Here is a 22,206-nt window from a genome sequence, read left to right as displayed (position 1 = left end):
CCCAGGTCAGCAGGTCAGCTGGGCAGTTGCAGGTAGGCCTCTGAAGCGTATTGTATCCCTGTAGCTATGACACAGAGGTCAGCCAACTGACCCTTGGAGTCACTCTGGGTAGCCTGTGATGAAAGCAGACAGGTCCAATCTTTACTCTCGGACAAGGCAATCCTTCAAGCAGCAGGGTAGTCCTCTGGAAGTAGGGCAGTCATTCTATTGTAACTTCCACAGGTACAGGAATGTTCAGATACTTTGGAGGTCCAATATTTATACCTGATGTCAGCATTTTTATGGGGGGGGACTCTCTGCCCTACTCTGACATCTGGTGCTGGAAAATTCTTCCTCTTTCACTGTCAAGGCTCCAAACCGTCTGGGGTGACAAAAGGCAAGGCAGGCCTGGTGTCGGCTTCCCTTGTGTATGTGAGAGGTGAAGCCCTTGGAAGTGTATGTGGGGCTTCACCATTAAAGTCTATTTTAAATTACAATTAATTATGAGTGAACATGGCATATCTCTTTCTGCTCCCAAGCCAAAGTTAGCACTTATTAAATGTAATAAGGCAGCCCAGTGTTAGTTATTGGGAGAGATAGGCCTTGCAACAGTGAAAAGTGACTTTAGGAGTTGTTCACTGCCAGGACATGTTAAACCCACATGTCCTACTTTTTAAAAACTATCTACCCTGCCCTCAAAGGGTTAGGGCCTACTTTAGAGTTGATATATAAGTTTTAAAAATGAAGGTTTAGGCCTGGCTAAAGGTTTATTTTTCCAGGTTGAAATGGCAGTTTTCAAAATTGTACTATAGCCTGAGAGGATTTATAAAAGACTACTTTAGTGGGTAGGTCAAGGAGTGCTGCAGGCCCACTAGTAACATTTAATTTACTGGCCAAGGGTACATGTAGTACTATTTATTAGTGACTTAAAAGTAAAGTAAAAGTACCAATTAGTTTGTAGGCCAATTTTATCAGGTTTGAAGTGAAAGCTGAAGCGAAAACACAAGCACTTTAGAACTGGTTAGCAGTGATAAAGTGCACAAAGCCCTAAAGCCATCAAAAATGAATGTAGCAAAACAGAACGGGAGAAGGCAAAAAGGTTGGGGAGTATCAGCCTCGGATGCCAGTTCTGATAGTGTATATATTGTTTGTGCTCTGTATAATTTGGTCATCATTGTCACTTGTGCTGCGCCGTCACCAGGAGCACCTTCACATATTCACATATTTCTCAACTGTTTCTGCAATAGTTTATTTGATTTATTTACAATATAATTTGAATACCATATATATATATATATATATATACACATCATTTATGATGCATCCATTGCTTTAGCACAAAGGGGAGAACACATTCTCTGGCTCCTCGTAAAATTCGGAAAGTTGATTAAGTGAAACTTATTGTAACACTGTATCTCTATACCTATTCTAACTTACCATTGTTCCTTGTAATACCAAAATTGCAACATTTGTACTTGCCACTTTTTATGGTACGAAACATGCATTCACTGTTTAAAATACCTTTCCAGTCCGAAAGGGTTGTTCCTTCATTTGAATGGGGGTGAAGCACATGTAAATGAGGAGAATCCCATTAACCCTCCCACAAACCTAATGTGGGATATGTAGTAGGGCAATGAATATGCAGAGTAGGCACATATACCTGCCTAGTAGAAGGTCTACGGTTTTCACCCCCTGGTGGGTCTTTCTAAGGGAGTAAGTAAGTATCCACACAGACACTCTTTCAGGTGCCCACCCCAGCCGGTTGGGCTGTTCTGCCCATCCAACTAAACTGATTTCCCTGTTTTCAAAGGCATGCAACATGGCTGTGTTTACATACCCTGGCTGTGGACAAACGAATGCCAAACTGAAGTCACTGAAGGATTAGCTGGTGCTCCATAAAGGCAAGCATTCTAATGCTGCTCACAAAGCTAAGGTGGGCCTGTCACACACTTGGTGTTGAAAGTAGGGTACAGATGCACAATTTGGAAGTATGAGCCACTATCCAAAGTAGGGGGTCATTGTGTATAACACTGTGTAACAGACACACATGCATTTTTCACTGCTATTAGATGTATGGCTCCTAATGATGTTTTCAGCAATGTTACCACGTTGATTGGATATCAAGGCAGGTTGATCCAAAAGAGTCCGATTGCAGTGTCCCAGTTCCCTATGAGAGAGGTGCATCCCATTTACCACCCTGAGATACCGGAGCTACGAAACCGACAGAACGAGGCCATCAGACAGCTGGTAGAAGGCTGTTTTCAGGAACAGTGGGTTTATACTCCTTGGAAAAGGTGTGAGGTTTTATCTCTTAAGACCCAGTTGCCTGACCCCCGAAAGAATCCGACTACCTATTATAAAGAACTGACAGAGGCTGCATCCTCCATGGTGATGACGCTGGCCGACATTGAGATGTATTCCGGTTTACTGGTGCCGGTACTGGCAGCAGGTGCACACACAGGACCACGGAGTGGAGTTGGGTGGCACTTGGAAAGAGATTGGAGCATGGGATCAGGAGAGGAAGCCTGGTGACAAACCCAGAGCTGAGATAGAAGCATTGTCGGGCCTTATTATCACGTATATGCACTCCTTGATCCAACTGAGGAGAGTGGACTGGGATAAGTTGACAGCATGTCGCCAGAAGAAGGATGATAGTGTGTCTAATTCTTTTCACCAAGTTCGAAGGGGTGTTCTTGGATTTTAGTGGACAGGATTTGTCAATGGATGGAGGTATTTGATTGTTTGTTAACAGGTTTGTTACAAACCTGCTTCCCGAGATTGCGTCTTGGTTGCAAGCTTCGGAAAGCACTTGGACTCCCTCCTCCCCATCAGTCATCTTAGGCATGGCTCAATATTATGAGCACAGGCAGAACGAAGAGAAGGAGAGGGTGGATAAAAAAAATAAAGACTTGAATACGAAGGTGTTGATGCAGCAGGTGTCCCTGGCTGGTGGCAGAGGTAGAGGTATTGGTCCGGCAGTTGCCCCGCACTAGCCGGATCTCCATGCCTGTGGGACCAAATCAATGTGCGTACTGTAAAGAGGAGGGGCAAGTGAGTGTCCAACGCTGTTGCAAAGGGTTGAGGCTCTGAGAGGGTGGGGCTCATGCGGGAGTGACAGAGGAGCAGTTGGATATGGCGGGAGCCGGGGAAGAGAGGAACAGACAGGGCGGTCAGAGCAGAACTATTTTGATGATCCAAGGGGACACCAATATTACCATGATGATTATGACTTGGACGAAGTAGCTGGACTTAACCACGGCTAGGACAGACAGGGGTAGGGTGGGGGAATCAGTCCAGATCCCTGTTTACCAGCGAGGACCCTGTGTCACCGCTGGTCTGCAGGGCTCAGCGAACAAAATTCTTGGTGGACACAGGTGCAATGAATAACTCTGTTTCTCATTCACTAGTACCTGGGGCAGCCCTGTCAGCCAAAATAATGTTTTGTTAGGCTTCTTAGGCATACCAGTTGTGAGCCCCATCTCCGAGCCTCTGGCTTTGACTATTGGTCCTTTTACTTCAGACTCGCCTTTCTTGTTAACATCAAATTGTGGGGAAAATCTAATGGGTTTGGACCTGTCGAAGAAGTTACATGTGATTATTTTGTGTTCCCTGGATGGGGTCTATATGACGATTGGACCCAATGAGGTGAATTCCAAGCAATGTTTGTCCAAAGACAAACCTCTTCCTGCTGAGTTTAGTGAGGTGCAGATGACATTATGGGCTATGGGTGACACAGGCGTAGGGCTGTTGCAGATACCTCTGGTCTCCATCAGTGTTAAGCACAACACTGTCCTACCTCGTCTTCCCCAGCATAAGATACCACAGGCAGGGGAACGGGTGCTTCTGGGGATTATACAGGACTTGATTGCGTCTGGTGTGGTTGAGGAGACGACTGCTAATGTGTGCAACAGCCCTATTCTTCCCATTCTAAAAAGGGCACCCTCTGGCTCCCCGGATGACCACCCTGATATTTATCGTTTTGTGATTGATTTGCGTGCTGTGAACAAGATAGTCATTCCCCAGTTCCCTGTCGTCCCTGACATCACTGCCCTCCTGACAATGATTCCCCCCACTGCTACCTATTTCTTTCTTTTTTTTTTTTTTTTTTTAATTTTATTTTGATAGTTTAAGACAAAAATAAACATACAGCTGTGTTACAAGGAGCGCCAATGCGCACATATCACAATATGGGCGATACAGAGAAGGCCAGAAAGATGTAGCGGAGACATATTCTGTGCGGGGGTGACGCGAACAGCAATACAGACCTCATTGCAAAACATTAGCTAAAGTGCGGAACCCAAGAGATCATTGCAAGGAGTATATACCCCTCTGGGGGGAGGGGGGGGGAAGAGGGGGGCACCCACACCACACCTTCCACAGCGACACATTCTTCCCATAGAACAGAGAAGAGACCCACGCCACAAGCGCGACCAATGCCAGCAAATCTCAGACCCAATCTCGAGCAAGCATCCTCAGTCGCCGCACCCCTCAGCACGAGCTCATTCAGCATCCTGGCTGCTATCCGAGGCTGTCGCCCCAGCAAGGAGATAACATTGTAATGGGGCCCATATATCAGCGGGCCGCGACCTGGGCGGCATGAGCTCAGAGTATGTGCGGATCTGATCTTGACAGTAAACGAGATCTCTCAACCAATCCTTAAATTTTGGGGCCCTGCCTCTGCCCCAGCGACACGCCACTCTCCTTTTAGCAAGCAGAAAGGCCAGCGCGATGAATTTACGGTGCGCCGCCTGTATAGGCTCTACATAACCCAGCAGGGCCAGGAGAGGAGAGGGCCGCAATACTGTATCGATCATCTTGGAGAGCGCCTCAAACACCCGGCACCAATAGCGGTGAACTGCATCACACGCCCACGCCAGGTGAAGAAAGTCCGCACCCGGAGCCCGGCATCTGTCGCAATTGTCATTGTTGCGAAGCCGATATCTGTGAAGTCTGGCGGGCGTGAAGTAGAGCCTATGAAGGTATTTATAATGGATAATCCTGAGGCGGCTACTGGAGGATACGCGGTCCGTCTGCATCAGGCAGAATTGCCACTGTTTATCCGTCAACGGGACACTTAGCTCCAGGTCCCATCTCTCCCTGGCTGCTAACCTTGGCGCCTGCATGGAGGAGTGGACCGATCGGTATATTTTGGAGACAAGCTTAGCTGGAGTGTCATCACTTAGTATACGATGCAGCGGAGCCAGATTCGGGGGTTCCTGGGGGAAGCAGGGCATGAGAGCCCTCAGCCCCTGCCGCAGGCGTAGGTAGAAGAAGACATCGTTGGGAGTAGGCTGAATGGTGGCATACATGTGCTCCATGGACCGGAACGTGCCGCCGTGATACAGGTCGCCCCACGTCTTCACGTGAATAGATTGAAGCAATTTTCGGAAACCCGCCTCCTGCAGCAGGGGCATGTTGGGATGATAAACAAGAGGCAGGAGCGGCGTGTACACCATGTCTAGCTCTGGAGCGGTAGCTAGCCTGGTCCACGCAGTCACCGTACTGATCAATGTCGTGGGCGTCTTATCTCTGCCTGTCACCGGTATGTACAGCGCGCCTTCTATGGGAATGGGGTGGGCCAACCAATGTTCAGCCGCTAGTTGGGGCATATATCGGGGCTGCCGCATCCAGTAGTAAGCGTAGTGCGCCTGGGCTGCCTGATAGTAGAGCTCGAAGTTGGGAATGCCAAAGCCACCCTGCTCAAAGGGCCTGATCAGGACGTCCCACTGGAGCCGGGGGGACTTACCGCCCCACACTAGTCTGGTAAGCTCCGAGCGGAGTTGTTGAAAGAAAAAAGCACCAGGATAGAAGGGAATATTCAAGAAAAGATACAGTAGCTGCGGCAAGATCACCATCTTAATCAGTGAGGACCTGCCAGCCATTGAAAGGGGCAGGGTGATCCACCGAGTGATGGAATCTGTAATGCGGAACATGGCCGTCCCATAGTTAGCCCTCATAAGTTCCTCTCTGTCTTTTTCAATGCGGATGCCCAGGTACTTAAAGTCCCCGTCACACCAGGCAAGGGGGAAGTCGGGCACAAATCTGCCAGTGGAGGCAGTCAGGGGAAATATACAAGATTTGCTCCAGTTGATCTGGATGCCGGAAATCACGCCAAACCGAATGAATTCGCGGAGGATCGGGTTGAGATTTTCCCTCGGCTCCCTTACATAGAGGGTGATATCATCGGCATACATGGATACAAGTATCTGCTTCTGGAAGCACCGAAGTGCTTTGTCATGATGGTGTTGCCGCAGTTTGGCCGCCAGAGGCTCCATGGCCAAAGCAAATAATAGAGGCGAAAGGGGGCAGCCCTGCCTGGTGCCCCTGGTAATGGGGAAGTCAGAGGACAACCTCCCATTCACTAAGACTTTGGCCCTAGGGGCAGTATACAGTAATTTAATCCACGAGATGAATATAGCCGGGAAGCCCATGCGCCCCAGAACTTGGAACAGGTAGTCCCACTCAAGGGAGTCGAAGGCTTTCGTGGCATCCAGGAACACGGCTGCCATGGGCAGATCTTCATGCACAGAATTAAGGATCGAAAAGAAAGTGCGCAAGTTATGCGTCGTGGCCCTACCGGGCACAAAACCGGCCTGGTCAGGCAGTATCAGGTTGGGGAGCAATAGATTGATTCGATTGGCGATAAGCTTGGCTAGAATTTTCACATCACAGTTGAGGAGGGAGAGAGGCCTGTAGGAGTCACAGTCGCTAGCCTCCTTCCCTGGCTTAAGGAGCGATGTAATGAGGGCCATGCGCATCGATGGGGGGAGATGCCCCACCTCCAATGCGTCCTCGTAGACTTCTCTCAACACTGGGGCCATAAAGTCAATATAGGTTTTGTAAAATTCAATGGGTATCCCGTCGAGTCCGGCGGTTTTACCTGACCTCATCTGCATAATGGCCTCTCTCACCTCGTCTAGCTCAAAAGGGGAGCTCAAAAACTCCTGTTGCGCATCGCTTAGCCACCCCAGGGACACGTCGTCAAGGTAATCATGCAGCTGGAGCTCTCCAACTCTAGTGGACGCATAGAGCACACTATAGTGGGCTACAAATGCGTTGAGGATATGTGCGGTCTCACTGTATCTTGTGCCATCCACCCCTACAATCTCCATGATTGTATTGGGCGGCCGTACTAGCCGCATCGTTGCAGCCAGGGCTTTCCCCGGCCTCTCTCCCTCACCGTAACTCCGGGCAACCCAGTATTTGCCTCGAAAGATAGCTTCCCGGGTGGCCTCCGCGGTATACTCAGAAATTTTGTCCCGAATGCTCGCCAGCCCTGCATCGTCAGGGTTGGTCGCAAGCGACGTCTCCAGCGCCCGAAGGTCATCCTCCAAGGAGCGCAGGCGTGCCATAATGCTCTTCAGTACCCCCGATCCTTTGGCAATGCAAAGACCCCGAAGGGTCACCTTGAAAGCATCCCATATAGTCTCAACGTCTTGCACAGAGTCCTTGTTGCGCTTAAAGAAAGCCAAGCACTCCTCCCGCAGCTCCTCTTGAAAAAGGGCATCGAGAAGTATCGTGGGCTGCAGACGCCAGGCCGCCAGAGGGGGGCCTAGTTCCGCCGCCCGCAGCATGACTCGCACTGGCGCATGGTCCGAGAATGTACGCGGAAGGTGTTGCGCTCCAATCAGCGCCGCATGAAATTGTGGGGTCAGGAGGACGTAATCGAGCCTGGCCCAGGAGCGCGCCTGCGCCGTGAAATGAGTACCCTCGTGGGCGTCCGCATGGAGGTGTCTCCACGCGTCAATCAGCCTGTGTTCCGCTATGATGCCCAGAAGTATCTCACGAGACCGTGTGTAATGATGCGGGGCCGGGTGGGACCTATCTAGCGCCGGGGCAAGCGTGACGTTAAAATCTCCCCCCAGGATGAGGTGCTGCGTACCCACACCTATTATATCCGCACCGAGGTCCGCGAAGGCGGCAGGGTCGTCTACATTGGGACCATAGCAGCAGGCCAGAGTAACCATTCTATGGCCCAGTCTCCCCCACATCAGGCAGTATCGGCCTTGGGCATCGCTTTTCATGCCTGCCAGCACGAAGGGGGTAGTCCGTTTAACTAATATAGCAACACCACGGGAATATGAGGAATAGGACGAAAAGGCAGAGCATTTCGCCCACCTGCCAGCAAAGGTAGGGGCAGCCTGCGCACGGAAATGGGTCTCTTGGAGGAACGCAATGTGTATAGCGTGGCGATCTAAGTAGGAGAGGACGTTTCTTCGTTTTCTAGGGTCCCCCAGGCCTCTGACATTCCACGTGAGTATATTCAAATCAGTGTCCCCCATAGCTAGGTCGACTCAAAACAGGTAGGAAGTGCAGCGGCCGGGGGGCCTATTTCAGTCTTCCCCCATCTGTTGCACGCGCGATTTGCTCTACACACCACGCACCAAACCACAAGCGTTCCACCGCCCACATCACCAGTCAAGCCGAGGTCGAATCTATCCTTAGCAAATGGGTAATCACCACACCCCCACAGGGGACCACGCCACGAAGAAGCATCAAAAGCGTGGACTGATGCCCTGAACGGCAGCGTCCCGAACACAGTTGTATCAAACATAACAACAACATCAAGAACCATCCAGGGTCCCGAACCCAACCCAGCTGCCCGCTCTAGCAGATTTCCAGCACCAGGCTCCAGTGCTGGGCAACAGGGGGAAGCGAGGTACTCAGTCCTCAGGCACCTTGACCTTAGGTCCCACCCTACCGCCCCTAAAACAGACCCACATCTCAACTTAGTCAAGACTACCCAAAAAACCCCGCTTCCCACCACCCCGCCCCCCACCCACTGAAGCAACTCCAACTCGCCAGAAATGTCTACCCTCCCCCCACCCAACAAATCCCCCAATAAGCTCAACAGGAGCAACTCAGTCAATAGAGTCCAGGGGGTACACCCTACAGGGGACATCCAGAGGGCACATAGATCCACCCTTGCCTGCCCGTAACCCACCATAGTCAAAGAGGGAGGGAGAAGGGTGGTGCCTGGCATACATTACCGATCCCTGTCCAGCACGTAACCGGGCCTCCGTCACTCAGTCAGTACATAGCCCATCAAGTGGCTCACAGGGGCAGGCAAACAGGAAAGGCACAGAGAAGTGGCACAGTAATGTAGGGAAGGAAGCACGTTAACTCCCAGGTTGGCAGTCAATGTTCATTCTCTGGGGCCACTTCTTCTTCATCAGGCCGGTCACGACGCGCTTTCCGTAGAGATTTCAAAAAGTCCTCCACCTGCTGCGGATTCGTGAAGAAATGTTGCTTCGCTTGATGGGTGACACGTAGCTTCGCCGGGTAAAGCAATGCATAGTCGATTTGGAGGGCTCTCAACTTTTTCTTAACATCAACAAATTTGCGACGCTGGTCCTGCACAACAGGCGTGAAATCTGGGAAGACGGTGAAGTTGACACCCTCAAAGGACAAATTCTGGTTCGCCCGCGCAGCCCGCAGCGCAGCATCTCGGTCGCGGTAGTTCAGGAGCCGCGCGATGATGGGCCGGGGTGGGGCGCCGGGACGCGGTCGCGGGCCAAGTGACTGGTGAGCCCTCTCCACGATGAACTGTTTGGAGAAGGCGTCCGCGCCGATAGAGGCAATGAGGATCTTCTCCACATAATCCTCCATGCGCCCCGTGTTGGTGGACTCTGGCACACCCACCACGCGGATGTTATTACGGCGGCTGCGGGCTTCCAACTCCTCATTTTTAGCAGCTATGATGCGCAGGACATTGTCCATTTTATTGAGCTGTGTAGAGTGGGAGGCGGTCGCATCTTCGTTCTCCGAGATCCGCCGTTCAGCCTCAGCAAGGCGCTCCTCATGGGCATCGATTTTCTGCGCGTACGCATCCATTCGGGATGTAAGGCGGTCCACCTTATCCACCACCGTGGCGAAGCCCTGCCGCATCTCCCGTATCATTTGCTGCATATCTATTGGCGGTGGGGCCGTGTCCGCGTCCAGCCCCGGGGGGGCCCGTGCGCCTCCATCATCCAGCGCACTCCGCAGCCCCGGCTTCGCAGCTGGGGCAGTAAACGACAGCTTCGCCTGCTTAGCGTCATGCTTGCCCATAGCGGGCTCGTTGTGGGGGGGCCGGCCCACACCCCAGAGCAGCCGAGGCCGTCCCCGCAGCTAGCAGGTCGGGAACAGGGGCTAGCAAAGGGCAGTTCAGCCCCGGTAGGCGCCGGTGCGGACGCCGTCCCAGCCCAGCACCGCCGGAGCAGCAAAGGAGGCAAGCGCTCCGACAGTCCACACCGCCACAAGGGCAAGCTCAGCCAGCACTCCGACGTGGGCCCCGGCCGCTCGCGTACTGAGAGGATGCAAGCCCACGCAGAGAAGCCCTCTCACCTGGGACCCCAGAGTAGCACCAGCAGTGGGGCCTCCAGGCCACAGCGAGGGGAGGCAGGGGGAGTCGTCAAAGAGCAGGCCCCAGGGGTCCCCAGCAGTAGTGCAAGCTCAGTCCGTAAAGCGCCAGGCCAGCGCGGCATATCACTCTTCCACCAGCGGCACCGTCGAAGTCGCGGCCCAGCGCCACCTCCGGGAGGCCAGAGAGTCCAGTTGCAGTGATTGTAGCAGGAGGAACGGGGGGGCGTCCAGAGCAACCCCGGCGGCGGGACAGCAGCACCCAGGCAGAGCAGGTGGGGGAGGGGGGGGCCCCCAACCGCCAAGCAATGCAGTCTCTCCAGTCCCGGATGGGGGGGGGGGCGGTACACCCCCGGCGCCACGCAGGGAGCCCCCACCAGCCACCAGCACCGCCCGATCTCAAAACGGAGGATCTCCGCTCTCCGCCACAGGGCCCAGGCAATCCACACGGCAGCAGGGGGGGGGGGCAATCCAGGCACAGGAAGATTCCAGCGCACCTCCGCACCTCGCCGCCTCCGCACCTCCTACAATCCCCACGCTCACCGCAGCAACGGTCGCTTCAGCAGCCAGGGGGCAGGCCGGGGCCCATCTGCCTCGTGCACAGCACCGGGCTCGCGTGGCTTCAGAATCCAGCCGCCGTCACCACATCGCCTCAGCCACCGGCCCGGTGGAACTTTCAACGCGTCTCCCTACGTCCTCGATGGGCTCTCGGCTTCAAAACTTCAGTCGGGCCGCCAGGGCCCAGCAGCCACATGTACACCCGGTCACGGTCCGGCAGGCGACCGGGAAAGCAGGATAATTGTAGGATTTCGTGTCCAGGCAGCAGGAGCCTCACCGAAGCGCGGCCATACTGCGTGCGCGCCCTCTAGCGCCCCAAGCCAGTTTCCACTGCTACCTATTTCTCCATCATTGATTTGAAGAATGCTTTCTACAGCATTCCCATTCATCCAGAAAGCAGGTATTTATTCTTCTTTTCCCTGGCTTGGCAGTAGTTTTAGATTCTGTCTAGCTCCTCAGGGCCATACTGAAAGTCCCAGTATATATAGTCAAGCCTTGAAAGCCCAGTTGGACTCCCTCGTGTAACGTATTGCTCCAGTATGTGGACGACCTCCTCATTGCCTCCGACACTGAGGAGGGATGCAAACAGAGTACAGTTAAATTGCTGCAACATTTGGCACAACATAGACATGAAGTGTCCTCGTCTACTGTGGAAGGAGACTAACATCTGAGCCTGTGGCTGCTATAAATGCCCATCCCTAAGACGCAGTCAGATGTGCGAGCGTTTATAGGTATTACTTCGTACTGATGTGCATGAACCCCTGCCCTGGATGCATGATTGTCAGCATGCTTTCGAGCAGTTAAAGACCGCGATTTGCTCTGCACCTGTGCTTGGCACCCTGGACCACAGGAAGCCGTTCGTGCTGTATGTACACGAAACGGCTGGCTGTGCGCTCTCTGTCAACACAGGCCTTTGGTGGTAAGCAAAGGCCATTTGCTTATTTTTCTGCTTTACTAGACAACGTCGCCAGAGCCCTCCCAAGCTGTCTGAGAGCGACCGCGGCAGTGGCCATTTCTATCCGACAATCGGCAGGGCTCGTCCGTGATACTGATCTCACAGTCATGGTTCCGCATGCTGTGGACAAACTTTTGAACGGAACGAAGACACAGCACCTTATCAGTGCACATCTGACTGGCTATGAGCTGACCCTGTTTGCACCACATGTCACCATAAAAAGATGTGCCACTTTGAACCCAGCCACGTGACTACCCTTCTCTTCTGAGAGTGAGGAGGCGGATTTGCATGATTGCATTTACCGCACGGAGGAAGAGACGAAGGGATGGGTAGACCTGACTGATGTTCACCTATCTGAACCCCAAGGGGAGCTATATGTCGATGGCTCTTGTTTCAAGTTACCAGATGGTACAACAATGGCAGCTTATGCACTGTAGTTGAGACATCACAGGTTCCCTACCAATCAGCCCACGCTGCAGAGCGTGTGGCCCTCCTTTCGGGCCTGCGAGTTGAGTGACTGACTGGCTGTCAGTATGCGTTTGGCGTGGCTTATAATTTTGGGAGGCTTTGAGCAGAGAGGGGGTTCTTCACGTCCCATGGCATTAAGATTCAAAATGGCCCCCTAATACACAGACTCTTGTCAGCCTTGATGCTCCCTAAGAGACTAGCAATAGTGAAGTGCAGTGCTCATAAGGCAATCACAGATGATGTTGGGAGGGAAAATGTATTTGCGGATCATACAGCAAAGGAGACAGCTTGGACTAAAATGAAGAGGATGTTTGCGGCGGGTCCAGCTAGATGGGTGCCTGAGAATGGGATGTTTGAGGATACCCTAAAGATTGTGAAGGAGATCCAAAGTGAGGCAACAATTGAAGAATTAGCAGTATGGCAGGAGAGTACGGCTACCCTGAACGAAGAGGGGTGTTGGACGGACAAATCCGGGAAGCAGCGATAGATGCAGCCGGATGCGTACGTCCTCCCTGTGGTCACCACGGCACATGGACCAGCGCAAATTAGTGCGAAAGGTAGCTGTAAACTGTTAGACCCTGTTTGGTGAAATGACAATATCCCCAAAGTTGCAGCTCACCTAGTAAAGTATAGCATGGTTTGCTTAATGTATAATCCTGGAAAGGCTACTCCCACTCCTGTTGGCAGTTTTGCACCTCCTTCCTTCCCTTTGGAGGTTCTCCATATGAATTACATCGAGATGGAACGGGTCAATAACTTGAAATACGTATTGGTGGTTGTCTGTGTGTTCAGTAAATGGGTTGAGGCTTACCCCACTAAGGAGAATATCGCCATGGCAACTGCGAAGGTACTCTTGAAAGAGTTCTTCCCTCGTTTTAGTTTGCCCTGTTGGATTTGGGGTGATAACGGCAGCCTTTTTAATGCCAAGGTTATCCAGTTGGTTTGCGATGGGTTGCACATTAGGCAGAAGTTCCATGCTGCGAACCACCCCCATCAGCAGGCTTGGTTGAGAAGTACAACGGTACTCTCAAGTTAACAATGGCCAAGATCAAAGAAAGTACAGGATTGCAGTGGCCCGATGCCTTGCCCCTAGCATTAATGTCAGCGAGAGTCACGGCTCACTCTAGAACAGGATTGTCCCCTTACGAGGCCGTGTTCGGCCGCCCGGCGGATGTTTGGGGCGTCCTGCGGCCGCATACGTTTTCTGAGATAGAATACCCCTTACTGAACGATTATCTTTATGAGTTGACAAAAAATTGTGTTCTATTCACCAACAGTTCGCTGAGACCCTGCAGCAGCATCCAGAGGCCCCTGGTCACGAAATTCGACCCGGAGACTGGGTACTGATCGAGAACTTTCAGAGGAGCAGCTTGGAGCCATGCTGGAAGGGACCTCTCCAGGTCCTTCTAGCCACTAGGACCGCAGTGAAAGTCGATGGTCGGAAAAACTGGATACATAGAACCCATTGTAAGCGGGTCCCCCTTCCGCTGCCTTATGATCAATGTGTCGAGGACTGTGAAGGAGAGCAAGTACCACAGTTCATTTCTTTCTCGGACGCCCGGCTCACGTGGGTACAGTCAGAGGAAGAAAGTAAAGCAGTACTGACTGAAGCGGTGCCACCTGAAATTAAGGCCATCGAGGAGTCCCAGCCTGCTGGCCCACCTTTGATTGAGACCCCTCCAACTGAGACTCAATCTGCCTGAGTCTACCTCCTTGTCCCCTGGTCCCCTTGAGCCTGACCCCTTGTTCTCTGACCCTACTGTGCCTGGAGTGTTGAGATACAATTTGCGTCCCCGTAAAAAGAACAGTGCACCAGAGGGGCTGTCAGGTTAGTAGGGAGGGACTGCTTTGCTGAAGAATAGAGTGCGTGTACCTTGCCTGTGGTACCAACGATAGTTTAGGGACAGAGTCATTGTTGCAGTGCTTGGACAGTCACCGAACAGGGCAAGTGGACAGTGTTTCCGAGAAGAAGGTGTTTTGCCCTGCAACGTGGGATCCGGATCCGAGCTGGACGAACAGCTCCACCGCCGGTGCTCAAAAGTGCCAACGATTAGTGAAAAGTATACTGCCTTGGCTTTTATTTATTTTTTCCTGTTCATTCCAGCTTGGCTCCAAGTGTAAGATCTTTCTGTTGTTTTTGTGTGAATAGAGAAAAAAATACATGCATCCCTTTGGGCGCTCCATTCAGGAGGAGGAGCAGTCTTTCACTGCTCCGCGTTCTGAGCAAAATGGGCCTGTTTGGTCCAACTGGTCTGTTAGAAGCAAGGTTGTGTTTGTGCTGATTACCTTGATCTCCTTGATATAGGTACATGGGGTGACAGACTACCTTGAGGAAAAATATCCTGCAAATGCTTTAATTGGCAATACACCTATCCCCCTGAACATATCTTTGTTACTTTGGCTCCTCACAAGGAGGAACAAAGAAAGTCTTAGAAAGATAATGTTTTCATTCAAACGTTGCATCAGGCGCATGCTGCTTACAATATGACAAAATACTGGGTATGTGGACTACTGCCCTCTGAGACACATAAAAGTGAGAATTTGTTATTCATGCCCTTGTCAAATGGTAATAGCTGCGAGGGGTGGTTTGCTTTGCTGAGCATGGTCGCTTCCTTTCCCCAGGCTGACATATTGGAATGACAGAGTATTAGTTCTAGTACCGCGACACAGAATGTGTGTTTTCAGCATAGAGTTCCCCCTGGTGCCCCCACATTCCGAGAGCCGCTTGGCAGGTTGTTTCTGATCTCTTGCATGCAGGCATTCAAGGGAGTGAGAGGGGGAATTGATCTCAGGTAGAGAGAGATAATATCCTACAGTTCAATTCATCAGAATATTACCAGTCTTTCCAGGCCCGCAACGTTACTGAGGACAAACCGATACCCTTGTCAGTGGTGGACGTTATGGCCCCTTTCTGTGTCTAGGGGGTAGGAGACATAGAGGTGGGGGAGAGCTGATGCAACACTACTTATAATTTGAGAGTAATGAGAAGTCCACCCTTGATCCCGCCGCGTAATGTTTATTTGTTTGCGGGCACCATGGTTATGTTTGGCTTCCTGAAGGGTGGCAGGGAGGTGCTACCTTTCTTACCTCCTGCCACCCATGTATATAGCGCCTCCCAATTATAATAAGGATCATCATCTGCCACGAAAAGAGGCCCCTGTGCCCTGGACTAAGAGAATGATTAACACCAATGACATTGATCAGACAGACACCACGTTGCAGCAGTTCACGGATGCCATGAAAGGCATCATACCCATTTGGGGCCCCATAGCCAATAGTCTCAATATTAGAAGGCTTACAAGGGTGGTGGAAGGAGTCATTAACATGACTGCAGGGATACTGACCAACATCGCAGTAGAGGTCCAGGTTACAAGACTTGTTGCTCTTCAAAACCGTAAGGTTTTAGACGTTATCCTGGCTGACCGGGGTGGGGCCTGTCGTGTCATCGGTAGTAGCTGTTGTGTATATATCCCTCACCACGCCCCCACTGTATACACTGTCGTACAGAAATTGCATAAGATAGCATCAGAGATACACCAAGATAATGATTGCTGGTCATTTACAGGCTGGTTCTGGGGTTTATTTGCCACTTGAGGTTAGAAGATCCTTAATTTCCTCATTGTCATAGCTGGTTTGATTCTGACATGTTGCCTGTGTATCCACTGCCTTCCTGCTTGTTCTGCATGCTGTGCATCAATGTTTGAGCCGCGTACCAAGCCCCCGTGGAGAGATTCTGATGCAAGAGTAATGATGATGCAACGTAGTCAGTATTTATTAAACGTAGACGAAGGGATCTTTGAATACTGATTGCATGTGTGCATATTCCCTTTCTCTCAGTTCTAGGATTGTAAAGACCCTGACCTGATGGCGCCAAAAAAGCTTCTTACCATGCATGCTAAAAGGAGGGTCTGTTAGATTTGAAATGTTATTTACATGATGCACATGATTAAAATGTTCCCTTTGCTATGCTCAAACCTCTATTCTGTTAAGTTAGCATGCATGACACCATCTTTTTTGATGCCATGTTTTTCTGTAACAGAGATCGAGTGTCTGTCTCATAAATGCTTGTCTCTGCAGAAAGGCTGTCCTGCGCCTCCAGCTTATACTTTTCAAGGTTGAAGCTTTGCTGTACTAATGAATGTACTATCCATTGTTGCAAACCTTTAGGATTAGATACACTCGTTCCCACAGCTTTACATGGTAGAGAGCTGTCGAACAGCCTTGGGACCGAGATAGAATGTTCCCAGTCCAGCGTCACTGCCCATCTTATGTGCCTTCTTTGTTCACCTTGGCCTGAGCTGGAAAATTCTGGTTTGGGCGGGACTCTAGAGGTGTTGGATTGTATAATTTGTGTTACAGTGTAGAGGGAGATCAGACCACTCGGCAGTCATCTCAGGAGACAGGTCAGACGGGGCTCCGCTGCAGCGTAGTAGCAATAAACTAACTGGTTTGTATTCTCTACTGTCTGATCGACTTTTCATTTATTAGGAAGGCATATAGGGGGTTGTAAGTGACCCGGGTGACCCGAATTGGGCCACTTCCTTCACTGCACCACTAAACCTTTGCTCGCAGCTGAGATTGCTTAATAATACTTAGAAAGTGAATATAGCACGTGGAAAATACCGAAAAAGCATCTAGTGGGCCACACATTAAGTTTGCGCTCCAGGCATTACAAAGACTTCTTACTAGACTGCCTCGTGTGACAGTCAACTGGCAGTTGTCTGCAGGCAGTGCTGTCCCTAACATGAAGTGCATGAAATATTCACGAAAAGCAATAGAGAAACCTTGGGATTTTTTTTGCTCAACAAACCGCTGACATATCAATATAAAGCAAATACATAAGTATAACAGGGGAAATAAAACAGGAAAACAGCACTTTATATTTACCTTCACACAACATGCCATCCATCCATCCATCCTTCCATGTATTACACTAACATCCACAACAACATATCTCAAGATATTTTCGCATCATTAATATTTTTGATTCCATTTTTCCGAAAGAGTGTATTAGGCAACCCATAATCGGACAGCCATTTTATGGACAAACTGGAAACAGATATGCACATGACTTTAATCACCTCTTTTCATCCTACAAGTAGGCAGCATTCATAAGAGGAAGATAGCTTTTTTCTCTATAGCAATTTTTTGGCGGAAGCTTTTCACAAACAGAAGAGTTTTTCGCACTTCAATGATTCCAATGGAAGTCTTATGGAAAACTGATAGCTATTATGCTATGTAAATTATGTACAGGTGTAAATTCCAAGGGATGGAAACCAGTAACATAAACTCTTCACTGTAACACTTTCCACCTATATTCGATACACAGGCCCTTTATGTATTTTTTTGCTGTTTTGTGTTCTAGTTGCACACACAAAAATGACATCCTGTTTTTACTGAACATACATACCTGGCATCAGTCTGTAGCCTACCGACTGTTGGTTCTTTTCTAGCTCTGGGTCACACTTTGACTGGCCTGATTTTCTTACACCTTTATGGGCAACACACTGACTTGCTGACAGTTCTTTTGTGAAGGCTGGGGTGCATCCTATAGTGTCACTCACGCAAAGGCATTTGAAAAGGGGGTTGGGTTGGAAGTCTTGGCCATTGTGGTAAAGCACCCCATTCAGCTCGCAGCCTACTGCTAGCAGATCTGAGAAAAGGCAAAAACACACAGTTAGCAAACCAGCATTATGTTACAATAAAGGGCATATGAAATATATTTTTCTAACTTTAAATACAGGCGTTGGTAAATGTAAAAATTAACTTTCCAACCCTTGACAATGTTCGCAGCCTGTGCAAGAGACCACTGGAATCATGGGTACTGGGAAGAGGGCAAGACCTTTGCCCACCGACCACTGCTTGCATATATGTCGACTAGGTGGTGGGGAAGAGATTCAGGTAACAGGGCGTTCTCAAAGGGCAGACCCTGTGTTTAATTCTCTCTGAGCATGGTCCAATATCCTGTGCAGCAGATACCGGTGCACTGGACAGAGAAGGTAGCTGGGGCACTGGGCACAAAAAGGCAACATGTGCCGATAAAATAATGACACTGGTAAAGGAATGTAACTTAAACATTATCAAAATTTAATGAACAACACTTCTAATGTATGGTATAGTTGTTTGTGCAGATCAGTGACTAGCACACATTATAACAAATATAATTGGCAGAAACATCTTCAACTGATCATGGTTACCAACCTATATGTAAAGATCATTCAAAATTCATAGGTATGAGAAGCAGTACAACCAACCACATCCCCACAATGCTACACATGCCCTCACACATGACATCACAGATGGTATCATAAATTACCTCATCAGTATAGTCACTGTTTTTTTTTATTTTTTTTTAAATTTTTTTAAAACCTTTATTCGTGCATATTAAAAGAACAAATACGGGCCTACAACCTTCAGGCCGGCCACGATACGGTTAAGCACTGATACAAACATTACGGCCCCTGTGCTTCAACGGTCAAGATTAGCAACGATTTATGAATTATACACTGGAGAGATCCTTGACACCAGGGGGAGGAGAAGTGAAGGTTAATTTTAAAGTTTTTCAAAATAATTTTATCAGGAAAAAAATCAGTGAAGAGTAAGAACCAAGGAGATTCGAGTCCGCACGATATCTTCACCACACGAGAGAGCAGCAGCATCATTAAAACAGCAATGGAAGTAAAATCTCAGGCAGTGAGGCAATGCAGTTATATAACAGGATAGTCACATGAGCAATTACGCACCCCTCCAGTGCCGCCCCCACTCAGTCAACCCCACACCCGGACCCAGAATCGAAACAAGTATAGTACAGAAACATAAAAAGAAAAAAAAGGCCCATAGAACTAATTAGAAACAGTAAATTACCCCCCCACCCTACACCAATGCGGAGGCTACGGCCTGCCCCCCCCCCCAGCATAGTGCCTGTCGCCCAATAAACCCGAAATGTAGACAAGAGAGAGAGTAAGAATAGAGTGAAAAAAGATAAGAAAACAGTACACCTATGATAAAGGGGGTGAGAAAAGAATAGGACTATTCCAATCTAAACTCCCAAAAAGAAGAAAGTGGGGAGGAGCCTACGTATCATCAGAGCGCCCTGAACCATCGGCCCCCTATGGCCTCCACACACTGAGAACCCACTACACCAAAAGCGGTCGTGTGAAAATGAGTTGTCACAACAATTTAAATGACGGAAGACGGATCGCGACGAGTGCGCACAACATAGACATACAGTTCCAGTCCCCGTCCAGCCCATCCGTGAAACCATGGCGATATAAATCAGTCTAGCCCTGGCCCGATCGCGGGCTTGAGATTAAGCCAGCCCCTACATGAAGGCCCCGCACCCCGTGCAGACAAAGACAATATGGCCGCTTGGGGGAAGATGGTGAAGTAGAATCACAAAATGGCCGCCGACCATCTGTAGAGGTCCCTTTGTGCACCACATAAAGTCCAGACATGGCATGTAGAGTACAGGAGTTCCACAGAAAAGAAGCAGTAGGCCACCGTGAACGATTCCTAGAGGAGGTTAGGTGTTGCTCAGCTGGATACTCTTGCAGGCGCGGTGAGGCAGGCAACAATGAAGCAGGCAGCAATGAACGGGGAAACAAAGTATCCGCTGTTGAGCTGAAGAGCAATTGATCCTGGGTGCCGGGAAAGCCAGATGCAGGCACCAGTGTAGCACGATCACACACAGCCGTTGTGTCCCCGCAAGAGGACAAAAGCACTGGCAGACCCACGCCGTGTTGATGACAAACGGAGCGCTCACGACCCGCAGCCGACAGCATGGAGTCAAACTGCTCACTCAGTGCCTGCAAGCGAGCACACATTTGTAGACGAAAGTCCCGCAGGACAGCCAGAACGGAGCCGCATGTCAGCGGAAGCTGCACCCCCACATCGGCAGCAATCCGGGACGGCACTGTGGAGCTGGTGTCTGGTGGAGGGAGGGCGAAGCGGGCAGCGGGCAAGACCGGAGTATCACCCCCCAGCCGCGAGCAGGCAAACAACGCCATGTTTTACCGCCGGACGGTACAATGGCCAGGGGGGGGGGTCGTAGCAAGAAGTCAGTTCCCCTCAGGTCTGCGCCGCAACAGAGAAAGCCAACAGTCGCCTCCCTTCCCTCGGGTTCGCTTTGCAGCCGACTAGGCAATAGAAGAAGGGGGTCGGCAGCCTCCCACAGCGCGGTCCACAGATCGGGGCAGGAGACTCGCCGCACCGGGGCTTACCTTACAGCCCCAGCCCTTCAGACGCAGGGTGCAGGAGGTGTCTGGCCGTCCCTCCCCAGGCTCATCTGGCGACAGTCCGTGGTGTGAGGTGAGGTCGGGACCGCGGGGCTCGGGCTTGCGCTAGCGGGTCCGGTGACTGCGGAGCTTCCAGGGGGCCGGCAAAGGCCACAATGGAACAGGGGTCCAGGGCGGAGGACAAAAGCACCAAGAACTCCGGCGTCCGGGCGGGCTGGGACTTCGGGGAAGCGGCGGCATGGATAGCGCGTCGTCGCACACGTTTCACCTCGAGAATCGGCGAGGATGGGAATCAGGATGATAGTCCGAGGCCAAGGGCCGACGGAGCCGGGCGCTCAAGCGTCTGCTCCGGTCGCCATCTTGGCTCCTCCCCCAGTATAGTCACTGTTGATGTCACATTTTACATCATCATTGACCTGGTAAATGACATCAGAGAAAGCACTGTGGGTACACTTTTCCACAGCTGTGAACTCGATGTCGAAATTTAGATTATTTTCCTATATATAGCCTCTGGGAGGATAGGTGGACGTTGACAATGGTACAGCAATCTTGCAACTAACTTTTATGTCTAGAAGGCTATCAATTACTTGAGTATTGAACAGCGCCGACCTTTGTTCTCTCCGTATTTTGTGCAAGGGCGTCTTGATGCTAAGACTGGTAATGCTGCGGCTTTACAGATGCATTTAATTTCGAAAAAATGCATGAATCTTAAAGTTGAGCTATGCCAGTCACTTCTGTATATTGATCTATTAAGGGAGGGATGCCAACGCTATCCATGCATCATTTATTTGCATTAAAATCTATAGCTGACCATCTGTTTGGTACAGCTCCAATCATTCGAGAAGTCTGGAAGCAGGCCAACATTCTTCCCCTATCAAAAAAGCCTTCTCTTGATCCTCTCAGCCCTGGGAACTACCGTCCCATTTCCCTTCTGCCTAGTCTGGCTAAGGTGTGCGAAAAGGTGGTGACCAAACAACTCACAGAGTTCGTCGAAAGCTTGGGCCTCTTGCATCTGGCCCAGTCAGGGTTTAGGGCTTCTTATAGCACCGAGTCAGCCCAGGTGGAAATCTCAGAAGCCATTCGGGAGTGTCTGGACTCCGGTGGGAGGGCAGCATTGATTCTGCTTGACCTGTCGGCAGCGTTCAACACGGTTCCACACTCACTGCTGCTCACTCGACTTGCCGAGATTGGTGTTTCAGGCACTGCTTGGGGATGGCTTAGGTCCTTTCTAGAAGGGCGGATGCAACAGGTCTGGCTTCCGCCGTCCTCTTCATCCCCTCAGACAGTGGCCACAGGCGTCCCCCAGGGATCTTCCCTTAGCCCCCTTCTTTTTAATATCTACGTTACCCCATTGGTCCAACTAGCTGAGAACTTGGGGGCTAAAATCATTGCCTACGCTGACGACACCCAGCTCCTTTTCACAAGGGGTAAAAGCACGGACTCCATCTTCTTCGCAAAAAACTGCTTGACCTCTGTATTTAAGTGGCTAGCCGCTGCTCAACTTAAGTGTAACAAAGAGAAGTCTGAGATAATCCTTTACGGAAAATTCCCTACTAACTTTAGAGATACGATCTGGCCATCCGAGTTCTCCATGCTTTTTTTCTGTGCTGATATGAAGCTGCTAATTGGGTTTTTCATTGCATGCGATGTCACCAGTGAAGTCATTAATAA

General features: G+C 50.5%; 1 protein-coding gene across 2 annotated transcripts in view; it reads right to left on the bottom strand.

Annotated features, from left to right (window-relative positions):
* Positions 1-22,206, bottom strand: part of CCN6 (cellular communication network factor 6) — a 185,436-nt gene that overhangs the window by 53,927 nt on the left and 109,303 nt on the right. For both annotated transcript variants that reach the window (XM_085609264.1, XM_085609263.1), the window contains exon 3: positions 17,712-17,954. In XM_085609264.1, the coding sequence (XP_085465390.1) occupies positions 17,712-17,954 (243 nt within the window). The remainder of the gene's footprint in view (positions 1-17,711; positions 17,955-22,206) is intronic.

The sequence above is a fragment of the Triturus cristatus genome, chromosome 6 (assembly GCF_964204655.1).
Source record: "Triturus cristatus chromosome 6, aTriCri1.1, whole genome shotgun sequence".
In the NCBI taxonomy this organism is placed as follows: Eukaryota; Metazoa; Chordata; class Amphibia; order Caudata; family Salamandridae; genus Triturus; species Triturus cristatus.
Note: the sequence above shows the minus strand (reverse complement) of the source record. Positions and strands in the feature narration are given on the sequence as shown.